At 35.9% G+C, this 27,220-nt stretch overlaps 1 protein-coding gene across 1 annotated transcript in view; it reads left to right on the top strand.

Annotated features, from left to right (window-relative positions):
- The window catches only part of LOC128982800 (uncharacterized), a 29,854-nt gene extending 2,864 nt beyond the window's left edge, over positions 1–26,990 (top strand). Inside the window, exons 2-4 of the mRNA XM_054401817.1 lie at positions 462–499; positions 21,391–21,688; positions 26,914–26,990. Of these exons, the coding sequence (XP_054257792.1) occupies positions 462–499; positions 21,391–21,657 (305 nt within the window). The 3' untranslated portion in view covers positions 21,658–21,688; positions 26,914–26,990. The remainder of the gene's footprint in view (positions 1–461; positions 500–21,390; positions 21,689–26,913) is intronic.
- Positions 26,991–27,220: the final 230 nt, after the last annotated feature.

Genomic DNA, 27,220 nt, shown 5'->3' with positions numbered 1-27,220 from the left:
GGTTATAAATAATAATTTTTAAATGGGGCATTTTTATGCTAGGTGAAAGAGTCCAGGGACAGTTAAATATTTCAAAAGGTAATACAGATGGAGCTACAAAACTTGGCCCAAATTAACTTGTCGTTAGAATCATTTTAACACATTGTTCAGTAATGCGCTACCTCTACAGGGAGGGGGGGGGGGGTTGGCCCGCTAGGAGTTTAAACGTATGGTAAGCATATGTTGCATATGCACATCAAAGTATCACTGGTTATTGTTTTTAAACTGTTTTTATACCCAGTAACTTTGTACCTAAGCTCGATATTTGTTATTTTTTGAAATATTTAACTGTACTGGAACTTTTTTTGCACCCTGTATAAATCGTAAACACATGTATACTAAAGATTACTTGTATTAACATATTCATTGTAGTTGTATGTTACTTCTGCGTTCTAAAACGAAACTGTTTTGTCTGTTTCTAGTGGAGCATTCTTCAACAACGTCAACAACTGACAAAACAGTAAGTTAAAAATCATATCTTGCATAAACTAATTACCTATGATGATTCTTGTTAATAATAAATTTGTAATCTTGCATGAGCCTTCTACGTATGATACATTAGTAACTTAAAATATGAATGTTTACTATGTTTAATGATTTGTTTAGCTGTTTTTACTAATCCTGTACACTTATTTAGTGGTGTCTATTTACATAGTCAGTTTTTTTTATTAACAACTTTCTTAAAACATGAATTGTGTAAAAGCCTATAAATACTTTATTCACTGACTAGCCTATATGGGCTGTGGTAGTGGAATTCTACCGCCGGAAATTTACCCCCTTGGTCAGCTACGATACTCTTTAAATATAATTCTCATTGGTATTAAATAACGTGATAATGTATACTACGGAATAGGGTGTTTGTATTGATGATTAAAGGCATTATACACTATGTCGTAGTGGATTGTACCAAGGCCCCACTAGAAAAAACGGGCCATGCTGCAGCACGGGCAGCGCAACACTACGTCACAGTGGTGGATAGTTGTACTAAACTCTTACCATTAAAATCTTACAGACAGCCAGCTTGTTTATTTACCTAAAACATATGGAAATGGTGATGGCAATGAATTTATCAATGAAATCTATCCACTAGTGTGACGTCATGGATCCTGCAGCATGACCTGTTTTTCTTGTGGGGCCTTGATTGTACCCTTGTTTATACCTAAACTGTTGTTTTGTTACCTGTTATACTTCTTACCAGGGACAATTTATCTTTCATTTACTTTTCATTTTAGTAGGTAAAAAATAGATCTTCATCTTACTTCAACATTTATATATTAAAAATTAAATCCACTTCAACATAGTTACAACTAAAATTCCTAATCATTAATCTGTTCAAATATTTCTTATTCAAATATTTTATTAATCGTTACCAAAAACCCCCGAAATGGCGATAAGCCCTGAATTTACTGTATGAACAACTGACTGTAAAGAGACAGCAGCGTGGCAGACTGCCTTATATAACCTCGGTATAAACAAATCTGTACAAGAAACTAAACATCTGATTGGTTGCTGAGCGTTGCTTTGTCTTTTACAACTTTGACTGAGCAAAACAGGAAAACTTGAAAGCTTTTTGTACAAATGGTACAGGATGATTGATTCTAACAATCCAATCATGGTAGATAATAGTATATTTTTAATGATAATCTTGTAATGCGTTGATTGTAGTATCAATAATTTTATCGTATCATTATTAGTGATGCTTGCAGAATTATCTTTATTTATCTTATTTTGTACTGATATAGTTGTAATAATTCAATTTATTGTTGTGATGTACATCGATTACATTAATTATTGTTAATGAGTTAATTAATAACGTTCAGGCCATATTTTAACTAAAAGCGTGATTGTATTTTTACGGAATAATTAACTATTTTTTTAGGGAAACAAGTACCTAGGTATGCTGCTACAGGGAGGGTAAATGTGTATTTTTAACAAAATATTAAAAGCTTAGCATAAAATAAATAAATTTACCAAGTTTGATAAAAATATATACATAAACAAGACTACAACTGTTAACTTATTCCCCATAAGAATAACAAAGGAATTTTAAATTTACAATTTTTTGAATAGTCTCCGTAGCCAATAACCGTACAAAAACTCTTCAAGATACTAAATTATTTGTTTTCTTGTGCTTTTTAAAACGGTTTGAAGAGAAATTCGAAAATTTATGATTTAAGGGTCAACATTGAGAAACCCCAATTTTAACCCTCATAAAACCCCTCATAAACCTCCGTTCCCATGGTCCGATCATGCTGGTTCGCGAACTCGTTCAAGTTTATCGCATCTTACACCTTCAAGCCAAATTTTATCAAAATCGGACAAAAATTACCCAATTTATCGCGTTTATGGACGTAGGGTTAGTTAAAGGTAACGGCTCGTACTAAAAAAACTAAACTCGGCACACCTTTATGGCATGTGATGAAGTACTTTTTGGGCATAACCACCACTTCGTGTACATCCCCAAAATGGGGGATTTTGGGGGAAACTCAAAAGTTTCAAACGGTAAGCCCCATAGAGTGACCTCTCAATTTGAAGGGCGTGATAAAAGAAAACTAACAATGCAAACTAGAGGTCTCTATTTTAACACAGTAAAATATGGCAGTCAATTTAATATAAAATTGCAAGTTAATTCTGATTTCTAAAGATTTCAATCAGCTGCATTTTTTAATGGATTGAGATAGAGACCTCTAGTTTGAGTTGTTAGTTTTCTTTTCTCAGGAACTTCAAAATGAGGGGTCACTCGATGGGTATTGCCGTTTGAAATTTTTGAGTTTCCCCCAAAATCCCCCATTTTGGGGATGTACACCAAGTGATGGTTATGCCCAAAAAGTACTTCATAACATGCCATAAAGGTGTGCAGAGTTTATTTTTTCTAGTATGAGCCGTTACAAAATTTACAGGGGGTCTCCAGACTTGGAAAGCTGTAAGTTAATTTAACTTCTGAGAATTTCAATCGGCTGCCATTTTTTACTGGATTGTGATAGATACCTCTAGTTTGCGTTGTTGGTTTTCTTTTGCCAGGTCCCCCAAAAAGTAGAGTTTAGTTTTTCTAGTGTGGGCCGTTAAAAATTAACAGGGGGTCTCCAGACTTTTTACTAACACTGTATAGGCCCTAAACGTCCGTGAACGCGATAACTTAAATAATTTTTGCCCGATTTCGATAATATTTGGCTTGAAGGTGTAAGGCAAATTTGCACGAATAGTGGTTTTGGCCTCTAGGGACATCAAAATGAAAAAGTATATCGGTCCCGGGCCCAGGTCTTACCATGCCACCTACGGTAATACAGTAGCTACTTCTTTATAGGGAAATGTGCTAAAACTCCAAATAAACACTCTGAATACTCTAAGATGACTGTGGTTTTCGAGTTTGCGAGACAAAAACGGCATTGCTTTTACTTTATGCTTCAAATGTCTATTTCTTATAATACGATAGAGTCTATAGCATATGATTTACACGAGTGTGAAGAGGTTAGTTTTTATTACGAATCACATTTAGAATAAGTCTAAATAAAACTATTAATTTGGAACTCTTAGTTAAACTATTAAAACATATACCTTACAGCTACTTGTTTTACGTGTAAATCATCTTCATTTTAATTTTTTCCACTTTTAATTAAGCTGTAAAACCAATTTCTCTTCGGTAGACCTCTCTTCATTCTTAGTTTAAGGTACGTTTTGCTTGGAGCGACAGTCGCACCTGTCGCTCCAAGCAAAACGTACCTTTACTTAACAAACGTTTCCATACAGACGAACAGTCTATATTGAAAATAAATATTTAAAATAAATTTCAATAACAATCTCATATGTCGCTATACAATTTAACATCAGCTGTTGACCAGCATTGTTGCGAGTTGCGAATGTGTTCTCTGGTTGCAGCATGTTAGTCATTGGCATCGCGGAACGGATATTAGAACAGACACGGTATGGATCATAATAATAAAAGAATGACGTCACTGGATAGAATCTATACTAATAATCCCTACATGTGTTTTGGAAATTTTTCACAGTTGCATTGAAATAATAATACAAACATGTTTATTTCCGGGTTATTATTGTTTATGTTTATGGCCCATACCGTTTCTATTTTAGAATCATCGAACAACCCGCCCATTCCGCATCGTTAAAACAACGTTCATTTAACATCACTGAAAACTACAAAACGTCCTTCTCTGTTCCTTTTGAGTTTTAATACAATATTGGCCTAGTCTAGTATATATTGTTTTGAGGTAAAAGACTCTACGTTTTTTGAATAGTTGTAATACACCCCAAGTGGATTTTATAAACGATGCTAAATAGAATTCGTAGGGTTATCCTTTTATTTTGTACTATATTTAGTAATTTGCCTTTGTACTGTAGATGATTTGTTACAAGCATATGTTACAATTTATTTATTTATACTTTCTTAAAACTGCCATAGCTACTTGCTATAAGACTAATGTTAAAAACGTTAAAATTTCATTTTTAGTTTTTAACGAAAGACATTTTTCCCAGAACAGCCACTGATAGCCACTATCATGCGTATTGTTTTAGCCTAAAACTATGACATTTCTAACAATTTACAGGAAATCATAGGAGCCGGTTTTTTAATCATTGTGTGCAAACGTTACTCATATTATAGTATAGATTTAATAAACCTTTAATTTGATACCAAACTTCATTTTCAAAGAGTTGTTTATCCTCCGGATTACTGTATTATACATAAATGGTTTACAATACCTGCATATAGTAATCCTTTGTTTTGTTGTTGTTTCTGCAACTATTAAAAAAAAACTAGCTAGAACGAAAACATAGAATACATAAAAATACACAAAAGAAACATTGACAAAAAGGAACGTGACCGATCTGAAGTAAAGTCTAGACAGTACTAGAAATTGATAAGAACCATTATGTATTCGTTTCTCGTTCGTGTGTCGTATATGTTTTATTTATATACTCTGTTGACGACCTTCAAATGCAGTGATCACCTGACAGCTTGAGGCCTGATGATGGTTCAGACGAACCGAAACTAGTTGCAGAAATAGCAACTAACGATTAACTATATGCAGCTATCGTAAACCATTTTAAGTTGATACCAAACTTGAAGTAAGCTTATGTTGAAGAATATTGGCCAACTCCTGGGTGGAACGTCACCCAAGCTTTGAAAATCTGCGACCTGAAGTTATCATAAATTATAACTATAATGTTCATGTAAAGATCTGTTTGCCTATATTTTATTAGTTTTGGAATAACAAATGCTTCAATCTAAAATCTTCAACAAATTTTAACATTATCTCGAATATTATAGAATCGCCCTACTAAAATGACTGCGATAGACTCTAAATTTAAATAAATTAGTAACAAAAATGGAAAATTGTGTAGCTAATGAGGTATATTGGCGTGTGAAGATGTATACGTGTATAAGCTGCTTTGCATCCTTGAGCATTTACATGGTTTTAGGCTAGACTTATCTTGGTAAAAATCGAGCAGTACGCACATCTAAGCTATCATGTATTCCATAAAGCAGCATCTATAAAATAGAGTAAAATGTACCAACCATCAGAAGCAGTCACTATTCCAATGAGGTTCGATTTTGATTCTGGTTGTTGCTACCTTTTGCTGTTTACATCTAGCCAGGGGATATATATTCTTAGGGGCGCACTACTTTCTTGCGAGAATTAAACTAATTATTTCACAATAACTCAAGTAGTTTTGGTACGATTTTGATGAAACTTGGTATGAGGCGTGTAGGGTGGCATCAATTTGAATGAGCTCGCGAACCAGCAAAATCGGGTTATAGGGACGGGGTGTTATGAAATTTAAAATTTTTTTTACATTAAAAACATAAAAGTACACCACTTTTATTACTACCATCGTGTAGAACTAAAAGATATAAACAATTCTGGACATTGAAGCATTGTTGTATCATTAAACAACATTTTGTTAAAGAGAAAAATCCAAAAACTGTATGTTAGAAATTCCCCTGCTATTTTGATGGAAACAAACTGTTGTAGTTTGCTTATTAATAAATATTGTTTAAATCGAATTTGGAAAATTAATTTAACAACACATGTTAGGGATTGTCAGACAAGGTAAGTTTAACCATTATAACTTATAAGAAAGCGTTAAAATTTAAATAATGGTTTTAAAGGTAAGAACAAATATATATGTACATCAAATTGAATATCTTGTTGAACTAAAAACAATGCCACAGACCGGACCCCAAATGGACAATCAGATAAGAAATGACAGCTGTTCAGAGATTCGTTGAATTTGCAATGCTATTAAAAATACACTACACCTCTTCTATTCGGGGCCCGCCGCTAGAAAACGCAAGAAAATTATAAACGTAAGCATAGATTGAGAAACACCTTCATTTAAAGGTCTTTATTATTAGAATACAAAGCTGCAAGTTTTCGCTCAAAAGAGCAACTGAGTAAAAAGTGGCAGCCGTTTAAATTTTCAAAATGGCGGATTCAAGAAATCTGAACGGCTGCCATTTTCGACGTGGTTGTCTATTTTAGGACCGGTTTGCGGCATTGTTTTTAGTTCAACAAGACCTTCAATTTGATGTACATATCGACTTATGCCTACCTTTAAGATTTTCAACTTACTCCCTATGGGTCGTCCCCCATAGGTGACATCCAATCACCATTTACACAAAAAAGTAGCTCACTATTACCAATAATGACATGCCAAATTTAATTGTGATATTTATTCTCGTTTTAAAGTTATAAGGTTGAATTAATTATCACTCTGTATACTCTATTTGAGCTTTTGAAAACAGCATGTTAAGTGTATTTTAAAATAAATTTCCATAGCTTTAACAACATTCATAGTTCATTCATAGTCTATTCATAGTTGGTTATTTATAGTTTGTTATTTATAGTTGTTATTTATCTTTTATGTCTTGTTATTGAAGTCTTGTTTTCCAGTTTTTAACTACTTTTGTACTGGCCTGTGATAATCGCAAAGACACTATGTTTTTCCTCTGCTTCTTCTTTCTGTAAGACAATTGTATTTTTCTTGTAAAAATGGTGCAACCGTTTATAAATAAATAAGTAAACACCAAACTCATAGCTAACCATGCAGCAACCCATATCAGCTGATCGGCAATGAAGTAAAAAGGGATACCAACATAGCTTGCTTTGTCATCAAAATGAGTCTCGCTGTACTTTTAATTTGGGTTGCGATAAAAACAACACCCTGTATCCAATAAAATAATTTTAAATTGTGAATGTAAAACATATATACTGAAATGAAAACACTTGGCAATATCTATCATTAATATACAGAACAATTAACAAAACACAATTGGGACACAAATATAGGCATACAATTTATTTATGGTGGCAACTAAGACTTGACCAATTCAGTTGTTTGTGTAAGTGCATATGCATAAATCCACACAAGTAAGAATCGATACAATCACCACTTACACTAATTGCAGCTTAAAGAGCCGTTTAAGGAATTGCGGTAATTTTCTAAGTGCCTAATTTATTACACAGGAGTTTCTCTTTTGATAGCTTAAGTGATTTAAGCACAAAGCAAAAATGTGGCGAATTTTTTTATCAACGAAGCCAGGTGATTCATTCTGATAATACTGTACAGCCACGGTAGGTAATCAGGTAGGTCGTGTTAATCCGTTTTGATCAGCTGTAACGTGTACACGATAGCGCTAACAGCTGCGATATTCGTGTTTTAATTTAACTGCAAATGGAAACGCCTAGCATGATGAATAATAAAACAAAATAACAATCTGTACAGTTGTACAGTTGTGAATAGTTGATAAATCACGATTTCTAGTTGTGTCCTACAGGTAAACTTTTTATAAAAAAACAAAATGGATAGTATCTTGGTAAAAAGGGATATTGAAAAATATTTTATACTGTACTTAATTTTCTTTCCATTCCGACCCATAAAACTTAACCCTAATATTTTTGAGCTTAAGCTATTTACGGGACATCCTGTATACAGATTATTAATAACTAGTTAGCAAGTATAATTATGTTTTGCTTACACAACGTAGTGAATTGTCAGTCTCATTGTTGTATATTTGAAAGTTACAACTAACAGCTGTGAGATCACAAGTGATAATACGTTGCACGTTTAGCACTGCCGGGTAGCACGAGTAGTATTTTTTGAACTTTTTGCTACGTACGCAAAAAAAACAAAGTTTTCGCACGTTTGTAGATAGTCACTATTAGGGTCCTTTACAGTAGGCCACCATGGTGGCGTCACCACTAAATACCTTGAGATGTACAACAGCACACTGGGCCTCTTTGGTGGCGTGGTCACGCTCCTGTCCTGGAAGCACGTACTAAATTGCAGTGACCACTGACCAGAGCCTTGTATTAATGTCTTAATTTGCCATGTATGTAGAGTAGCTGTGGTGTGCATGGACAAAGCATGAATCATGAATCACAAATAGTTAGTTGCATTTTGATTGCTTCTCCTACTGGATTGCCCAGCCTTCATATTAGGTACAAAGCTGGACTTTGTATATACCTCTGTGGAGGAGATATTTAATTTTTTACTTTCTCTCCCTATACATAGTATATGGAGAAAGTATGGTTTAATTTTTATGAAAAGGCCTATACAAAAGCAAAAACGTTTTATTGAAAGGTATGTACAATTTAACATTATATTGGACGCTTATCTGAAAACCCTGTATTATACCATAGACAAAAATAATTAAATATAGACCGTAAGCTGTCCTGCGGTCACCATAGGTTCTGGCGCACACCGCTTGGAGTGCCATGTAGTTACGGCATACGCGCTACGTAACTACACGGCGCTCCCAGCGGTGTGCGCCAGAACTTATGGTAACCATGGTAAACACAGCACGGCTGACAGTCTATATTTAATTCTTTTTGTCTATGATTACATATTGCTAAATTGTTAAGGTTTACTGTATACATAAATATGTTTTATTTTTTTAACTAAATTGAGCATGTATGAGAGTAGGCAACTCTGGCACGTCAACATCACTATACATGGTTAATATATTAAAAATACTTGTAATTAGGCATTTCGTTAGTTTTAGACTGAGAAACAAACTAGTTTTACAACTCCACTTATGGTGTCCACTTTATATCCATGACACGATGTGGTCCGAAACGCATGTCGGACGTGTAACCTTTATAGAATATTCCTCGTGAAGTTATTAATATTATACGATATATGCAAGGGTGACTCAAAACAATTTTGTTGACATAAAGTGTGTGGTACTGACGCGATGAGTATAATGTCACAGTATCGAACCAAATATGACAGATATTGTTTGTAAGGTCCACACGATCGCTGGATTTGACGCAGTCACCTTACCCATGATTGGAACATAGTCTGCTAAAATCCTGGAATTTACACCATATAAAAGCCAGTAAAATATCAGATTTTAACAGCAAATGTGAACATTTTTATTCGAATGAGTCCCTCTAGTCGAAGGACTTTATACATTGCCTAAACTGAACCAGACAATGTATGAAATAAAGCTACTTATATACTTTGACTAGCATTCTACAGAACGCCTGCATTGCAAGCAAAGTATAACATAGATCGTGGAACTTATTTTAGACTTTTGTTTCCTTGTTAGCATTAGCCATTCTAATGCGTAACATACTAGTAACTATTATTTATTAGTTACTAGTAAATAATAGTAACTAAAGTAAACAGAAAAGGAAGCATTAAAATTAAAACAGCTGTTAGCTTTCATGAAAATGCATCGTAACTTTGGTAAAGTCGTTTATATGTTACTGTCAAAGTACATATATTATAAGCATTGTTTAGAACTGCTATATTCTATACCTACAATGCCTGAAGCTTTTATAAAAAGTATGAAAAAGAATTATAACAATAGGATTGTATACACTTTGACTAGGAAATGTGTATAATGTCAAGGCATTCAATAGAATTTCCATAGTTTTTTTTTTTTTTCAGGGAAAGTATGCAATACAAATATTTGTTAAAAAGATATATTTAACAGGATTGATTTATTTTATGTATGGTTAGGTTGGATTGACTAATTTGAGTTAATTCCTTTTCCCTCCTCTTCTTCAAGATATGGGTCGCCGGAATTGTACCCCCCTGGAATTGTACCCCCCTGCGATCGTTGACGTCATTTTGACGTCACGCCTAGGGGGGGGGGGTACAATTCCACGGGGTAGCGGATTTTTATCCCCCTGGAATTTTACCCCCTGGGCAAACGTGACGTCACAAACCAGGGGGTAAAATTTCGGCTGCGAACTTTTGAGTTTCGCGACATCAGCTCGATGGATTAAACGTGGAATTAAACGTATATTTTCACGGTTGTGAATTTAATCAGAACACATCAAATTATAAAAACCTAGAATGTACGGCCCGGAATTTTACCCCCCTGGAATTGTACCCCCCGGAATTGTACCCCCTGCCAACATCAAAATATTTACGTACGGGGTGGAATTGTACCCCCCTGGAATTGTACTCCCCATCAGAAAGCCAAATGTGTACGGGGTGGAATTGTACTCCCCGGAATTGTACCCCCCTCTTGGACAGCTAGCTCGGCTTGTGTACGGGCTGGAATTGTACCCCCACCCACTCGATAAACTTAATTGGTTTTATGAAAATGAAGTAGTAGAGAATGAAACATTAAAACATAATTAAATATGCAACTCTATAAACCAAATTATGTTTTTTTAATAATATTTACAAACTTTTACTGAATTTACAATCCGCCTATTTTACATTTTTCTTTATTACAGTAACCTCTAATTTTCCCCTCTTAATCATGCATTTAGTATGTTACAGCACATAAGTGCAGCTACCGTGGTCAGAAATTGAGCTTGAGGATGTATAATTAATTGTAGCGTAATATTCGCCAATGGTTTTCCGTAAAAGGACGGATGTTAAGCAAAATGAGCCGTCGTAAATAATACTTAATTTCTGGAATTATAGGTCAATAAGCAATTTAGTCACAGACTGTATTTTTTACTGTAAATTATATAATTAAATAACAAATTATTAACAGCTATTACTGGCAAAGGTGGACAAAATACTTGTTGTAAAATTTAGTTGTAGGTATCTGGTACAAAGTATTTCACAGTTTGTCAAAGTTTTAAACTATGTGAATTTAAGCTAACCCATGAACAGTTAGTACTTGGGAAGGTTAAGAAAATATTAATGAATAACGTACAAAGAAGTCTGTTAGGCCTATCGCACGTAACTCGGAATGGCCTTAATTTGCAGTTTCTTAGAATATCCTTTCACAACAAGCAATTCATTAGGTGTCGGGTAACTTGGTTCAGTTCACTTTCGCGTGATTCCTCTCTAAAATCCAACATAACTATTGTTTTGATTTTACTTGGTAATCACAATAGACAAGCTCCTGGGTGAAATGGAGGGAGGGGGTACAATTCCGGGACGTACATCTTCTTCTGCGGTCACCAGGGGGTACAATTCCAGGGGGGTACAATTCCGGTCCTATAAGAAGGACTAGACTGAAGGGGGTACAATTCCAGAGGGGTACAATTCCGCCCCGTACACTGGCCAAATAAAAGTGAGTTCTAACTGAGGGGGTACAATTCCAGGGGGGTACAATTCCGGTCCGTACAATTTTTTAGATGGCAGTGGATTAAATTAAACCACTCGTGCATAACAATATCAAAGTTTTATGAGGGGGGTACAATTCCAGCCCGGACACGCCGTTTTGGTCGAGAAAATGAGACGTCATCGTGACGTCACTAACCTGCAGGGGGTACAATTCCGCCACCCCAAAGATATATATACGCTGCCAACTGTCCATGACGGTCAAGAGTGCAACTGCACTATATAGTCACTACTAATACTAATGACTAATGACTAATTAAATGTAAACCTGTTCAAACATAAGCATTTTGGAGGATTCCAAAACAGGTACAGATTAATGTGTCTTCTCCGAATAAATTAAATGATGTTTCCTTTAATCATGTGGCATGAACAATGTTTACCAATTATGCCAGGGCAGATTAATGTTACCTCTTCAGGTACAGCCATCAGAATGTCAGAATCATTCACTTCCTCCTTCGACTGAGTGTTAGTCTCACCTCTCTCTGATAAAGTCCACTAGTGTCTGTCGTACAATCACATAGTCCATTACTAGCATCTCATTTCACTTATATTACCTTACACTGTAATTTGTAGAAACTAAAAATAAATTTTTTATTACGATTTAACCTAAATTAGTTTAAAACAGAATTTATTGTGCTGTGTAGCCCTAGCAACAATGAAGTTAGTTACTCCGAGAAACTTTCACAAGTAAAAAATAAAATAGGTTAACTTACTAATAAAATTGTCTCAGCGTCAAGAGCAGTAATAGCTGCTAAATAAGCAAAATGTCAAGACCTAATTTGGAATTAACATGAATTGATTTCAGTTTCAGAGGTAGAAAAATAGTAAGTACCTATGTGTAAAATACAGAATAGGCTAGAGGGTAAAGTCAGGGGTGGGGTGGATCCAAAAACTAATTGTTTGGAGAGCAACTGAAAGATCTGTGGGTCTAAACATTACTTTAAAGGGTTTTCTTTGACACACTATATAGATAGATAGATAGATAACAGTGCTTTATTTCCTGAATAGTGTACAAATTTACAAATTGTATTCTTTTTATGCACAAAAGACAATAGTCATTTGACCGTCTGTCTGGTTGGCAAAGTCCACTTCCACTTCCACTACCTAATTACAATCAACACTGCACTCATATACAAAATAAATAAAACGAACATAAAAGCACACACATTCATTCCTATTTTTGAACCACACCAAGGAATCTAATCTAAAGCCTACACATACCTCGACACATACTAACACACATGCACATCATACCTAGGCTATACTGTAAGTAAATACATACATACACACAATACTTTTATCAAGGATACAGATATATATTCTAACATACAGTTTTTTTTAGTTAAACCAAGAATTTCCTTATTCAGTAAACAGTTAAATAATAAATCTTTGAGATAAAAAATATCATGATCCTTCCTAAAAGCTAACTATTCATTTCTAATTTGTTACTTTATAAAAGAAATATTTTTTCCTTGCAATGTAAGAATTCTGAAACATAAAAATACTGCTCTAATAACACGAAAGAAAAAAAAAACATAGCATATGATTATTGGGATTTATCATCAAATAGCCTAATATCTTTGAATAGTAAATGCTAGTATACTGTATAATGTTTTAAACTGCTTAATTCATGGGTGCTTTTTGTCACATGCCTTTCAGAAGATTACCGGTACCTACCTTTAGAACAGAATATTCCCATCAAGTTATGATTTTTTTTATTAAATTCATTTACTAGCCCTCGCCTACGGACCCAGGCTAGTTTAATAAAGTTACCCAAACCTCGCCAATCCCTCCCATTTAGATGAGATAAGAATTCGTGATAAAAAATAGTTAATTTATGTAAATGAAATTTTCTAAGATCTTTAAACACGGGTCACCTTGCCACAAAGTGAAAAACAGTTCCATTTTTATTCAGGTTACACAAAGAACAATAAATTTTATCGACCACCCAGGGTTTATAATTTAAATCTAACAACTCCCCTCTACATTTCATAATCCATAATATTGTGACGACCCCCCTTTACCCCCCTTGGACACACTATAGCAATATAATTTATCAAAAACATGCAGATCGTTTAAATTAACATGATAAGGTCATGCCAGTCTTCACTAAGATCTGTGTTTTGTGACCTCGCAACACTTTGTTCTTGATCAAACATTCTTGACGCCAAAAACTATATTCTTGCAGCTATATTATCAATTGGCTAAACAGTGGCGTCATTTCACCAAATCCTTGAGGGGGGCAAACACCGGGGGGGGTCTGAGAGACCCCCCTGAAAGTTTTGCAGTTTTGGAACAAAAAATAGGGGTTTAAGCTTATTTTAATTGTTAAAAGCAATAAAAACAAAATTAAGGCAGTAAAGTAACCACAGGTGTCGCCGCACAAATTAAATAATAAGCAGTAAACCCCTGATAGCTGATGTCTACACTATAAAGAACAATTGGTTCTACCATTATGATTTCAACCAATACGTGTACTACTGTATAAGTGTGAACTATTATTATAGATTGTATGTTTTATTAGAGACACTTAAAAATAATATACCTATTTTTGTTTCAAATTACTGTACAAGAATAGCCAGATTTTTGTCTGCTGTGCTTTTTAGGACTTGACAGGAGAAAATATGTGTATATTAGCTAGAACAGCATATTTTTTCTCTAGCCCAGGAACCAGAAGGGGAAATGCCCCCTCCCCCCCCCCAGAATGACGCCCCTGCTCCCTATAATGTAATGCATCCACTAATAAAGGTTAAGTAGACACGCCGGCGCTCGTCAAACGAAGTGATTTACACTACGCAGTACTGTATTTGCATTGTTATGTGAACGTGTCTATACGCACAGACAATGAGGGTAGGTGGGAGTTAGCTTCGTCGACAGCATAGCTTTGTTGTAATAATCGAGCACTTAATTTAAATGAATGACGGTGACAGTTTTGCCATATAGACGTTGTCATCTTACTCTAAAGGTGAGCTAAAATTATCCCAAGTTACCTTAAGTTACCTGATAGCCTACATGTACTCTAAATAGTAATGCATGCTTTTACTGCTATATAACATTGTTAAGTAATAAAAATCATCCATAGGATATGTAATTATAATATATTATTTAAAAGAGCAAGAGTCTCATTAGCAGTAAATAAACGTCAAATACGACTTTATACTCAAAAGCACGACCGAATGGCGAAGGCGAATACTGGAAACATTTGCTATGTGCTGTCAGTTTGTTTAGTCTTAGTTCGCCAAATCACTGCTAGTTGCGCTAGCGTCACTTATAGTTCGTCAGATCACCGAGAGATGGCTACGAAATCGACTTCCTCTAAAACCTTAGTAAAGTTGAATGTTTTTAAATAATTTAAATCTTATAAAGGTTGACAAACAAATCTGACTTCAAATTTAAGAAATACAATTTATCCATTCAAAAAATATTAAATTTTCTTACGTTTTAAAGTCGTTTTAGTTAGTAAAAAATCCTCTAAATAAGTTGTCTCCCGCAGTGATTGTAGGAGAGCTGGAGGTAGTCTACTGCAAATTATCTCTGCCTCTACATCCTTCAAAGTCGGACAAAACACGAAACGAAGCATTTTTTAAAAAGCCGAGAGTCGTGTCTCTTACCTGAGACCGATGATTGGCTTATAACACGTTCAAATCATGCTCTGTAAGAGGGAACTCAACTCTGTAAGGGTCAACTAGTTCAACTGTAAGGGTAACTGTAAGGGTCGACTAGTTCTGTTGACAAACTAGTTCCAGTCGGTCCAGGTTCATGAGAGTCGCTGCATAGGAATTCTACCTTAAGAGCATGAAATAATGAAGATATTTTAATCAATTTCAATGGCTTTTATGAATATAAACTTTAGAACAAAAGTCGTACATTTGTTTATTGTTATATGTTCTTAATATTTAATATGGAACTCTCCCAAGACTCAAATACCATACTTAAAATATATTTAAAATGTTTAGAGAAATATGGGAAATGGAATATCCTTCAAAATTCTTTCAATAGAAATATAAAATAGATTTGATCCTTGTTTACATATATTTTTTAATTGTGTTCTTCTTTCACAGTTTTTATAGCAGTATCTTTTTCAGTAGTTTTTTTCATTTCAACATTATATTTTTTTAGTTTTAAGCGAAAATGTTTAATGTTGATACAATTAAATTGTATTGTGTATTTGCCTATAGCAATTGAATGATCTAATGATATAAGAAAAAAATTATTGCTTCAGGCGTTAAAATATAGAGTCTTTAAGCCAATAAAATGATAACTGAAACCTAATATAAATATCTCACTAGGCTTTCCAATTTAAAGGGTGTCTTTAATATCTGCTTCTTAGAAAGTGTAAATAAAATGTCGTCAGATAATAACTGTCGGATAACCAGAATGTCGTCCATCTATCAACAGCACATTAATTCTAAAATAAAAGATTTTTTGCAACCTTTATTAAGTTATGGACGGTTCATCCTGTAGAAGTATTTTTTATTTAAAAACAACTGTAAGCTTGAAAGCCATATTATTTAGTTTTATGAAATCCATGAAGTAGGTGAGTCTTACAAATATTTTTAATACTGTAGGTTGTAGTTTTAGAAAAAGAAACACCTAGTAAATGCCCTCTCGGCAAAAAGACTTATAAGTAAGTGTTGTATTCACCCGATTGGTTTTTTACATAAATATTTCCTTTAACCTGTATGATTTATTCCCAACTAAACTAACCTTAAGTTTCATGTGTTCTTAGGTTTGCGACAGAAAAAAGTTAATTGTTAGCCTATTAGATAAGTATGAAATCAATAAATTTGATCATAATGTATCCATAAACAAGAAAAGTATACAAATGACTTAACCCTTCATAATAATAACATAACAATTTTAAATGTACGTGTTTTTCCTTTTGCGTAACTAATGAGTGAAATAATTGTATACTAAATTATTATTTTTTAGTTCTACAAACAAAAGCGGTACCGGTAATGAAAATTGACCGTTTTTATGTTTTAAGGGTAATATGTGAAAAATTAAAAAAAAAAAATTAAGGGGTAATATGTGAAAAAACTCGTGTAATATCATTCCTGTTACGCACCAGTACACATCATGTGTCGTGTGATCTTGCTGTTACGCGAACTCATGCAACTTTATCCAGCCTATGACATAAAAGTTGGACCACACAAGTTATAGTGTTGTGGACACACGAATATAAACATTTTAACGAATAGTTTTTGACGTTTGGGACTTTTTAATCAAGTAAAATATCTACAAATAAACAATTACCTTATCTAAAAATAAACAATTACCTTAGCACTTATTGAATAGTACCACTGGGTTGAAAGTAGTTTGCCCCAAAGATGGATGGATAGCTGCTACACGTCGGAAACGTCCGCCCTCTACTAACATTGAATATATGAATATATAGTCTTGAGTGTAGGACAGTCTGCCAAACAGTGGTTCTTGAGAAACCAACCCTCCACAACAAACGGTAGGGCACATGTATAGCTCTGAGTCTGTTCTCCCCGGAAATTCCCTATAGGTTATTTTAAAAGATGTTGTATGGGATTGGAAGTAGAGAAGGGGTTATAAAAGGTGTGCGACATAGCAAGCTTCAAAGCAAAGATAAACCCAACAAATAGTTAATATTAAATCATTTTATTTTAATCAATCATAAATCTATGTTATTTGGCAAAATAACCTGACGAATATTTATTATTAAAAACCTGTACATTTGATGTCCTCGACTTTGGCCCTGACTATTTTACTCTAGTTCACTTGTGTTTTTATAAAAAATTAAGTTCCATAACTGTTTTTATGTTATTTTTAAAGGCATATTTCTCTCTTCTATGCCAGCGTGTTGTTGTGAAGCATGGTTAAAACGTTGTACTTCTCCAAGTACAATTAGTTTATTAACATAAGTTTTTTACTTAGAAAATCACTATCAAATATCGTATTGAAATAAGCATAAAACCTAACTTAATTTGTTTAAGGTATTTGCATATTTTTGAATCTTGAAATAAAACGAGGCTTATTTATGGCGGATATTCACAATCCATTGTCACCTCCTGAGTCGTAAATGCTTAAGATTATAGTAGTTTTCTAGTAATAGTATTTTTTATTTCGTAGAAGGCTCCAATGTTATTGCCCCTGCTTCCTGCATCTACGACCTTGTCTCCCACCCCACGAATAATTCTGGGCGATTCCTGGGTTTATTGGGTAAAACGCAAGCTGATGTGATAGGTACCTGCTCCCTAGAAAACCTACCCTCCGCAACATACAATAGGAAGCAGCGTTGGCAGAGTGTCGTTTCCCACTACACCGGACACCGGGTACGATACGAGCGGCGAGCGGCATGAGCGGCATTTTTCCAAGGTGGCAAGCGTTAGGCCGGTTTCACACGAGCCACAAAACGCCCGACAATCGCGAAACGCTGCTTCTGACAGTTGTGGCGCGCTTGTGGCGCGAGAATCGCTGGCTGACGCAAAAAAGGATAGCCCCATTCACTTAACATAGGAACGCGGCGTGCCTTTCACACGAAGTGGCGTCTTTTCGCGTTTGGCGCTAGAACGCGCTGCAATCGCATGCAGTGGCTCTGTTCTCGACAATTTTGGCGTTTGTAGCTGGTTATTGCCACTCAGACAGTCAAAACAACCAGTCACCCTGTATTGTTTCGAATTTTTATTTCACATTAAGTTATATCTGACTTTGACACAGACTGTTTTATCGTAAAAGTAGGGTGTAGGCCAGTGTTGTGGGTACAAGAATGTAAAGATTACTCAAATAATTACTCTATGACGTCGTACCGCACGAAGAAGCATTATAAAAAATAAATCTTCTTCATCGTCCATTGTAGCACTGAACTGCACTCGTAGTTTTTCCAAGCGGACTGGTGTTTTGGTTTATTTCAGGGAGGTGCGGTATGAAATGGCGATAAACTGATGGAAATCGCGGAATCATGCTTTTGCCGTCTGAAAGGTCCCACGCGATTGAGCGCTGCAAGTGGCGCGTTTCTGCCAACGATTGTGGCACGTTTGTGGCTCGTGTGAAACCGGCCTTACGTCTGAGCGGCGAGCTGTGGTAAGCGACGCCGCTCAGCGCTACTCATGGTTCCAAGACCAAACCGATTTTCGCAAAAACACCGCTCGCCGCTCAGGGTAGTCATGTATCAGTTCAGCCAAAAATGTCAGAGGAACAGCAGCAAACATGCGAGCCTCCAGCCAAACTCAAGAAGACAGAGGTGGAGTTGAGTGATTCTCAATTATAAGTGTTAATAAGTGAGTAGCAGTTCAGAATGTTTGTGGAATGACCAGCACTAGTTTTACAAACACAAGTCACCAGAAAACTATGGGACGAAGTGGGAGTTAAGTTTGTCTTAAAAAAGAGAATCGTCAGATAACAACAATAGTTGAAATACGTCTTACGGGCCATCACAGATTGCCATCTTCGACTAAACTGTCTCCTACAACGAGGGAAATTCGATGAGCGTTAAATGCGCCGCTTGTATCGTAGCCACCACCGCCGCCGTGCCGCTCAGGTTTCCGTTCGCCGCTTGCATCGTGCACGATGCCCTCTTTCAACGACGCGGTTATCACCCAAAGACCTAGATTTTACAATCTCTGTGACCGTGAAAGCCTATCATCTAAATTAACTTACCACTTGTTTATCGAAATATTAATTATGTAGCTCTAAAATCACTGAAAATCAGCATAATAAATTCGGTCATTTAGTAATTGTAATAAATAATATTAATATGTATGTATAAGTATAAGATAGTTAAATAAATTAGTTTAGAGTGTATTAGATACGGTATGAAATATTTAATGGATCGACTACCATTCCCATGCTTCAAAACTTAACTATCAATAAACCATATACGTGTTGGGTAGGGTTTTATTGTGATCATGTTTCCAGCACTTGACTCGATGCGGAGTCGTTTAAAAAGCTTCCATATACTATACAGTATAACACAATACACTTCGAGGCTGCACTTTTCTGCAGCTTATAGGTGCGCCGTCGTTGGCGTCACTTGGTATAAATATGCTCTCATTTATAAAGCCCAATGCATATACGCGCCGCAGCCCGCAGAGTATACGAGGAAGACGTATCCCTTTGTCACATACAGCGGGCAAACATGCACATTTGGATTTTCATTTTACATTGGAGTCGTTTCTGCTTGCAAATAGTAAGGAGAAATAACTGCTCCCGCCACCGCCAGCATCGACATCGTTTGCGAACAGACGTCTACATTTTGGTCGTCAACCCTTATGGTTGTGTTGTAGTCACGGGGGGCAGCTACGGGTCGCAGGAATTATATCCCCCTGGAATTTTACCGTACCCCCCTGAGCAGAGCTGACGGTAGTCTATAGTGATCTGAGTGCTCTCAAGTTTTGTTTGCGGTCAGAATTTTACCCTCTCGGATACTGGAGTTTAATAAAAATAAACAGAGCGTGATGGATTAGATTAGCAATAAAAGCCGGAATTTTACCCCCTGTTCATATACCTAGGGTTTAGGCAACTGAAGATGTACGGCTTTAAGGATTTCCCCCCGGATTTTTTCGTCCAGGGTCTTTTCCCCGGAACTTTACCCCCTGGCCAGATATAGAAATTAGCTATTATAATTATTTTTTATAATGATAATATTTTGGAGAGAAACACGTTTAGGTAGTTAATAGTGGTAAATAATAGTTAGCTGATTATACGTCTTTCTACAACAGACCATTTATGTACAAGTAATATTATTCTCACCAAATTCTATATATAGATAGGGGTAAAAATTCAGGGGAAATTCGGGCAACATTTGGAGCCAAACTCGCGAAGGGGGTAAAAGTCCGGGGGTGAAATTCCGGCCCGTAAACTCTAGGTTTTATAATTTAAATCGTTATGAATAAATTCGCTACCGTGAAAAGATACTTTTAATTCTTCCTTTAATTCAGTCAAATCATGTTGGGCAACGCAAAAGTTGGCGCTCGGAACTTTACCCCCTAGTTTGTAACGTCCGTTTTGCTGAGGGGGTGAAATAGGGGGACTCGCGTTCGCGAGGGTTAGCGACACAAGGTCATCTCAAGTGGCGGGAGCAGCAGCAGACGACCATAGTCGAGACCATGTGTACTGGTGGTTTGTTGTCATAGCACACGCTCGCAAACATAACCTAACAAATTGGCGACAATAGAGGGCAAACGGAATTGAAAACTATTTCTAATAAACAGGATTGCAAATCATTGAGTACCTATTATACTGGTGTTCCTATAACTTTATTTGTGTTGTTTGACATATATTTTAACGATGGGGAATCCTCGTTCTGAAAATACCTTTACGGTGAGCATGAGCATTGTGGTAACAGGGTACCGGTAAACTCAAAGAAAAAAAGCAATGAGTTGTGGTTATTACCAGCTCCATTATTTGATCAGTGTCAGTGTCAATATAATATTGTGCTTCGGTATAATATATATGGATTTGAGCGAAAACTGTAGTGTTTTTGTGCCTGGGGACATCAAAAAGAAAAAAGTTATCAGTCCCAGTTACCATGTCATTTCGCCACTGACAGAATTTGTGGCAAAAGAAGAGTTGAGAAGACTTGACTTGTTCTTTTTGTGTGTAGGCCATAGTATAAAGATTTTCGGAATTCTTTTGCCAGAGTGAACTTCACCCCATTTCGGTATCGGTTACCCTAAAAAATCCTTAAAATAGCCTACTTAATAATGTAGTAAATAAATAGTAGGTAGTAAATCTGCGATTGATTGCATTGAATTTTTTCCTCAGCAACCATTAGAATAAACAAGGAAAGCACATTTCTTATCACATAATTTGTTCTTTTTACAGAGAAAAAGAAGTGCATTGAGGAGATGGGCAATCGACGAAGAACTGAAAAGGCTAGCTGAGGAGAGACTGATGATTAGAAGGGCTTTGGTCTTGGTCCGAGAAAGCATTGCAAGAAGAGAGGCAGAACTTTTGCTAATTCGAAGACAATTAAATGCACTGAAGGGGGTGTATTCGAATGAGAGTCTGCCAGGAAAATGTGACCAAAATGGGACGGCGGGGGCCTCAAGCTGTGTGCCTCCTGAGAACACTGCTCATCCTTGCACTTAGAGGGCCCCGCTCCAATAGGAAACAGACTGAGGTAGGAAGTATCTTTGACTATTGCTAGCACTAGACATTCTATCCCCAGACGTCAGTTTTTGAATCAAAATTAGTTTAGAAGAGAAGTAATTTACTTTAGTTTATTTAGAGAAGTAAATTACTTATTTATGACTTACCAAATAATCCATTCTTATTTTAACTATGTCAAACTAATAGGACAAACTGTACAGTAGCATTAGAAAGACAGCCTTTTCCATATAGTACCTACCGGTAATCTGAAATATAGGAATACAGTACTGGTACTTCGTTAGAAACACACAAAGTTGAATTTTGACAATGTAATATCATTACTATACTAGGAATTTATCATCAAACACACACAATTGCAATCAAACTATTCAATCGATTAATTGTGTACAATCACGCTTTAAAATGTTAATCAGATAGTTATTAAATAACTAGACTTGCTTGGTAAACTATTATATTTTATTGTAGTGTTAAGAATGGGAACGGAAGTCACTAGATTCATTGAAATGATCGGTTCAACTCACAATATGTTTTAAAGTTTAGTGCCATCTATATTTTTACCCGGTCAGAGGTTGTAATCCAACAACTGTTATTCCAGGTAAGAGGGTCTAGTTCTACACTGCCAGTGGCGGATTATGACCTCAGCGGCCCCTAGGCAAATGTAAACTTGGGCCCCCCCATGGGCGTCATTTCAGACTTTTAACTGGGGTGTGGCAAGAGCTACCGGGAGATCTGGGGGGTTATGGAATACCCCCAGGTGGATGGGGGTTTCGGGGGCCCTCCCCCAGGAAATTTTAAGAAACATGCTTTAAATTTGTTAGTTTTTTAAGCTTTTTCAAACTATTTTTACATTTTTAAAATTTTTCTGTCTGCAACCCCCTGAGACCTGCAGACCTAGGCAGTTACCTATTGTGCCTAATGGATAATCCGCCACTGTAGACTGCCTGAATATTCTGTCAACACCATGGGCACCCACAGGGTAATATAAAAACTAAATAAAAAATTAATCAAGGTTTTACTCAGATTAATGCATCAATAATAAATCCTTGAAATAATGTACAAGGGTTGGTCGTACAAAGACTACATCACACCATCACAGTCAAGCTAGCTCGTTCAAATGCAATACCAACATTGTGATCCTTCATCCACTACGGTACCATTCTAACAGGTTCCCACCCCTACTAGATGGTCCTCTCGTCAAAGTATTCAAAAATGTTGTGAAAAAGAATTTACGCCCCCACCAAATATAAATCACATTCTCATTCTATGATTATTTTCCTGTGGTCTCAGTCATCAACCGCTATTGAAGTCCATCGCCAGCTGATGGACTTGAATGGAGTAAAGTAGTTGGAGTTAGGAAATGTGTGCATGAGGTGGAGGGAGTACAGGGGTAGTTTTAAACATGTGTACAGTATTTTCATGGTGTAGGCCAACTTCTGTCATTCATTCGTCTCATTTAAATTGGCGACCAAAAAAAGAGGATTTTTTTTAAGAGGTTGGAAGCCTTGAGGTTTAACCTTGATTTTGCCCGTTGTATAACATATTCAGCAAAGCAAGAGGTAAGCCGGTAGAGTAGGAACTGATCAAATGTTTATGGCAGTGACCATGATCCGAACCCTCGACATTGCTGCCTCGGGCCCAAAATCTGTGATGCCCGACCTAACTTGAAAACTCATTACCCTGAATCGTAAATCCAGATCATGGTGTGTGATTTTCGATTTAACAGGGAACATCTCTTTAAGACTATCAAAGTTCCCTCAAATTCAATCAATGTTTGAATGGAAACTGATGAATACCTGCTGATACCCCCTTGAGCAGATGTCTACGACCTTCTACAAGTCCCCTGCGTTCCTGCTGAGCCACTTATGCACATTTTCTACTAAAGCACTTTTCTGCATACAATCTATAACTGGCAAAATTGATCAAAAGAGGTTTACCACCAACCTAGCCTATAGTAACCTAAAACATGATTCATACTTGGCGGAAGCGTCAATTTCTTTCACAATGTCTTTGAATACTGTGACAAGACTAATTACATAGGAGTGGAGACCAGCTGGAATACTAGAGGATGAATAAATAAACAAAATTATAGTCTGAGATTTTAACTGTGTTCCGCTTGGCTGCGATGGGAGCTCAATGGAGACTTTAATTTTGGACAATCCTCATTTAATCATAATTAAAGTAACTTAGATAACTAAACATTATCAAAAAGAGTTAAAATAATAAAACTGGAACTTAAATAAATAATAAACTCTGTTAGAAAGATAGCCTGTTAGAGAGGTGTTAGATGATGGCCATAGCGGCCTTTGCCATATATCTCCAATACAAATAGACAGTTAAACAACATGGAGAACAGTGGCGGTTCCAGAGAGGGGGCCATAGGGGCCATGCCCCCCCCCCCCCCCGAGAATCAGGTTTTTTTAAGCTTTATAATCTGAAAAAATGACTTCAAAATTGCCGCGCACATCCCCGTTTCCCACCATCCTATGCCTTCCTCACGTCAGTGTGTCAGTCATACAGTACATCCTACTACCCGCTATAAAAAATGCGGCTCAGTAGTCAGTGGAGTTGGTTTTGTTACGGTTTTTTTATTAGTAACACAGTTTTACAAGATTCAACCTATGTGCATCCCTCCACTTAAGCACAAACACATGACAAAATTATAATGGTAAGTAATGGAAGCGTTTAAGGCTTAAGCTTTGCTTATCTGTTTTCTAAGTTAGGTTAGTCTAGACTCATGATTGAACAACCGCCATTACAGTACTACGAGTGCAACGTTGCCGATGTCTACCTGACTACCACACTGTCGTTTCTACAGAGTATTCACTCACGTAGACATGTGCGTTCAAGTGTATACATCATCAACGTCTCAGTGTCGCACGCTCCCCCGCCTGGCTGGGAAATATAGTGCAGATACCATCTATATTATAACTTAATAAGGAGTATGTTTAATGTAATACTCCCCTGGATACTGGCGCGCTGTGTGGTAGAAAAACGGGCCGTGCCCACCATTCAAAATGGTGGGATACTGAGACCGGCGCCACCAGCGGGTCGTATGGACCTCTCTCTTTTACACAAACATACCTTTGCTACACTTATTTTTTAACATAAAGATTTCAAATTTATATATTTTTAGACAGTGCTTATTTTTGTGTAGTTAGTTTGAACCTTAACACATTTTTTTATAGTTTATTTAGGCAAATTAAGATTGATGGTTGATTTTTAACAGCACTAAAAACGTCAAAAATGTAGTAAGCGAGGAACTTTTTTATTTTCTGAAACAATCATTGTTAAAGGAATACAATGCGCGTCGACATTATGAAATAAAACATTTAAAAATAAATAGGTGAAATTACAGGGCTGGTAAGAACAGAAAAAGGTTATCAATGGTTTAAGGAAGTTTTGCATTTAAACTCTCCCTTTCAGATTACATTTACAAGAGATTGAACTTTTTCTTCGTCAGAGTGCTTAAAATGTCGACTTTGTAAGTATAACTTTTCCAAAATTTCCCGGACCCCCCGGAAGTTGAGGCAATGCTGGCCTAGAATTAGAATAACCCCACACCCTCGATAGAATGGCCCCCTCCGAAAACTAGCCCTGGACCTGCCATTGATGAAGAATAAACCTGTGTGTAGTAGAATATTTCATCACAAGGGGTTAAAGTGAATCATTTTTGAACTCACTTTAAATTATACCACAGATTTTTTACCTTAAGGGTATTTCCAAAGTATTCTCTATAACAAGAAAAGGTAACTTAGCCCCCTATAATTAACTGAACTCATTGAAGTTAAAACATTGGTTGTATATTAGTAAGAAGTATTACAAAATATTGTTCATGTTGTCTACAAAACTGTCCAAAAATAATGGTAGTTGATTTTCACTACAGTCTTTAATAGCATTTGAAAGTTGAGTATTGAAACTACAGTCAAAATTCCAAACCAGTTAGGGTTAGATTATTATAACCATGTAGTTCAAATTATTGATTTGTTTGGATTTTAAAACTTATCCTTGAAATGATGTTTATGCTAGATGTGCTTATGGCATATTAGAAAGTTGAAATCAAAAGAAAAGAAAAACAATTTTTTCTGTATCTACATTATACAGGGTGACCGTTAAGTCTTAGGACGACTTTATAACTTTTAAACGACAAACGATATCACAACCAAATTTGGTATACCGTTACTGGAAATTGTAAGCTACTTTTCTGTGTACATGGTGGTCGGATATCACCTTTGGGGGACGGCCCGTCGGGGGTCAGAGGAAAATCTTTAATGACAGCCTATGTTGAGTTGCACATCATTTTAAAGGTCTACTTTAACTGAAAACAATGCCGCAAACCGCTCTTCAAAAGGTTGATCTTGCGCAAAATGGCAGATGTTGAAAGATTTTCAAAATTAGCCAATTTCTTTAAATTAGAACACTTTTTTAAATCTTTAAACAACTGTCATTTTTTAACGGATGGTCCTGTTGAAGTACGGTTTGCGGCATTCTTCTTTGCTTAAAATTCCCTTTAAAATGATCCCCATAACTTCACATTCAGTGATCCAAATAACTCTTCAGGGCGACGGCCCACAACGAGTCGGAAGTAAATCTTGAAAGGAAGCAGAGGTTGATATGCACATCAAATTAAAGGTATTTATTAGTAGGATACAATGCCGCAAACCGTACTTCAAAAGGACCATCCGTTAAAAAATGACAGTTGTTTAAAGATTAAAAAAAGTGTTTTAATTTAAAGAAATTGGCTAATTTTGAAAATCTTTGAACATCTGCCATTTTGCACAGGATCAACCTTTTGAAGTGCGGTTTGCGGCATTGTTTTCAGTTGAAGTAGACCTTTAAAATGATGTACAACTCAACATAGGCTGTCATTAAATTTTCTTCTACCCCCGACGGGCCGTCTCCCAAAGGTGATATCCGACCACCATGTACACAGAAAAGTAGCTTACAATTTCCAGTAACGGTATACCAAATTTGGTTGTGATATCGTTTGTCGTTTAAAAGTTATAAAGTCGTCCTAAGACTCAATGGTCACCCTGTATATTATAAGCAGTACTTTTCATTTAAAAAATAGTGGAATGTGATTGTGAACATTTTCATCTTTAATAAATAAACACACACGCATTACATGAACTACAAATCTAATCAGTGAAACCTTATTTGAAAAGCTAGTCTGGATTTTGAGTTTAAGTCAACATTTAATAAAAACAATTCTAGAGATAAAACGATGTTTTGTTTCAGATGATCACCTCATCCAGGAGCCAAGAAAGTATCAACCTACAGTATTAACGGCAGTTCCTCTATAGCTTGCTGAGAGAGAAAAATAGTTTGTACAATGGATCAAATTATTTTCAAATAAAAACCTTTGATATTATGTGTTTTAGTTTCTATCCATTACATTTTGGGCAGCTTTGAAATTAAAATGTTTTATAAAAATTACTTTACAAATCTCAAATACCCCCGTCGAAGCCAACCTGCCAAATAAGCGAATTTCCATTTGTCTGAATTGATTTCCCATTAAAACAATTTAAATAACATTAGCTTTAAC

Source organism: Macrosteles quadrilineatus, unplaced genomic scaffold (genome assembly GCF_028750875.1).
Source record: "Macrosteles quadrilineatus isolate MER2022 unplaced genomic scaffold, UCM_ALF_1.0 Scaffold_1__1_contigs__length_201487025, whole genome shotgun sequence".
In the NCBI taxonomy this organism is placed as follows: Eukaryota; Metazoa; Arthropoda; class Insecta; order Hemiptera; family Cicadellidae; genus Macrosteles; species Macrosteles quadrilineatus.
The sequence above is the reverse complement of the archived record's forward strand: the minus strand, read 5'-3'. Positions and strand labels throughout refer to the sequence as shown.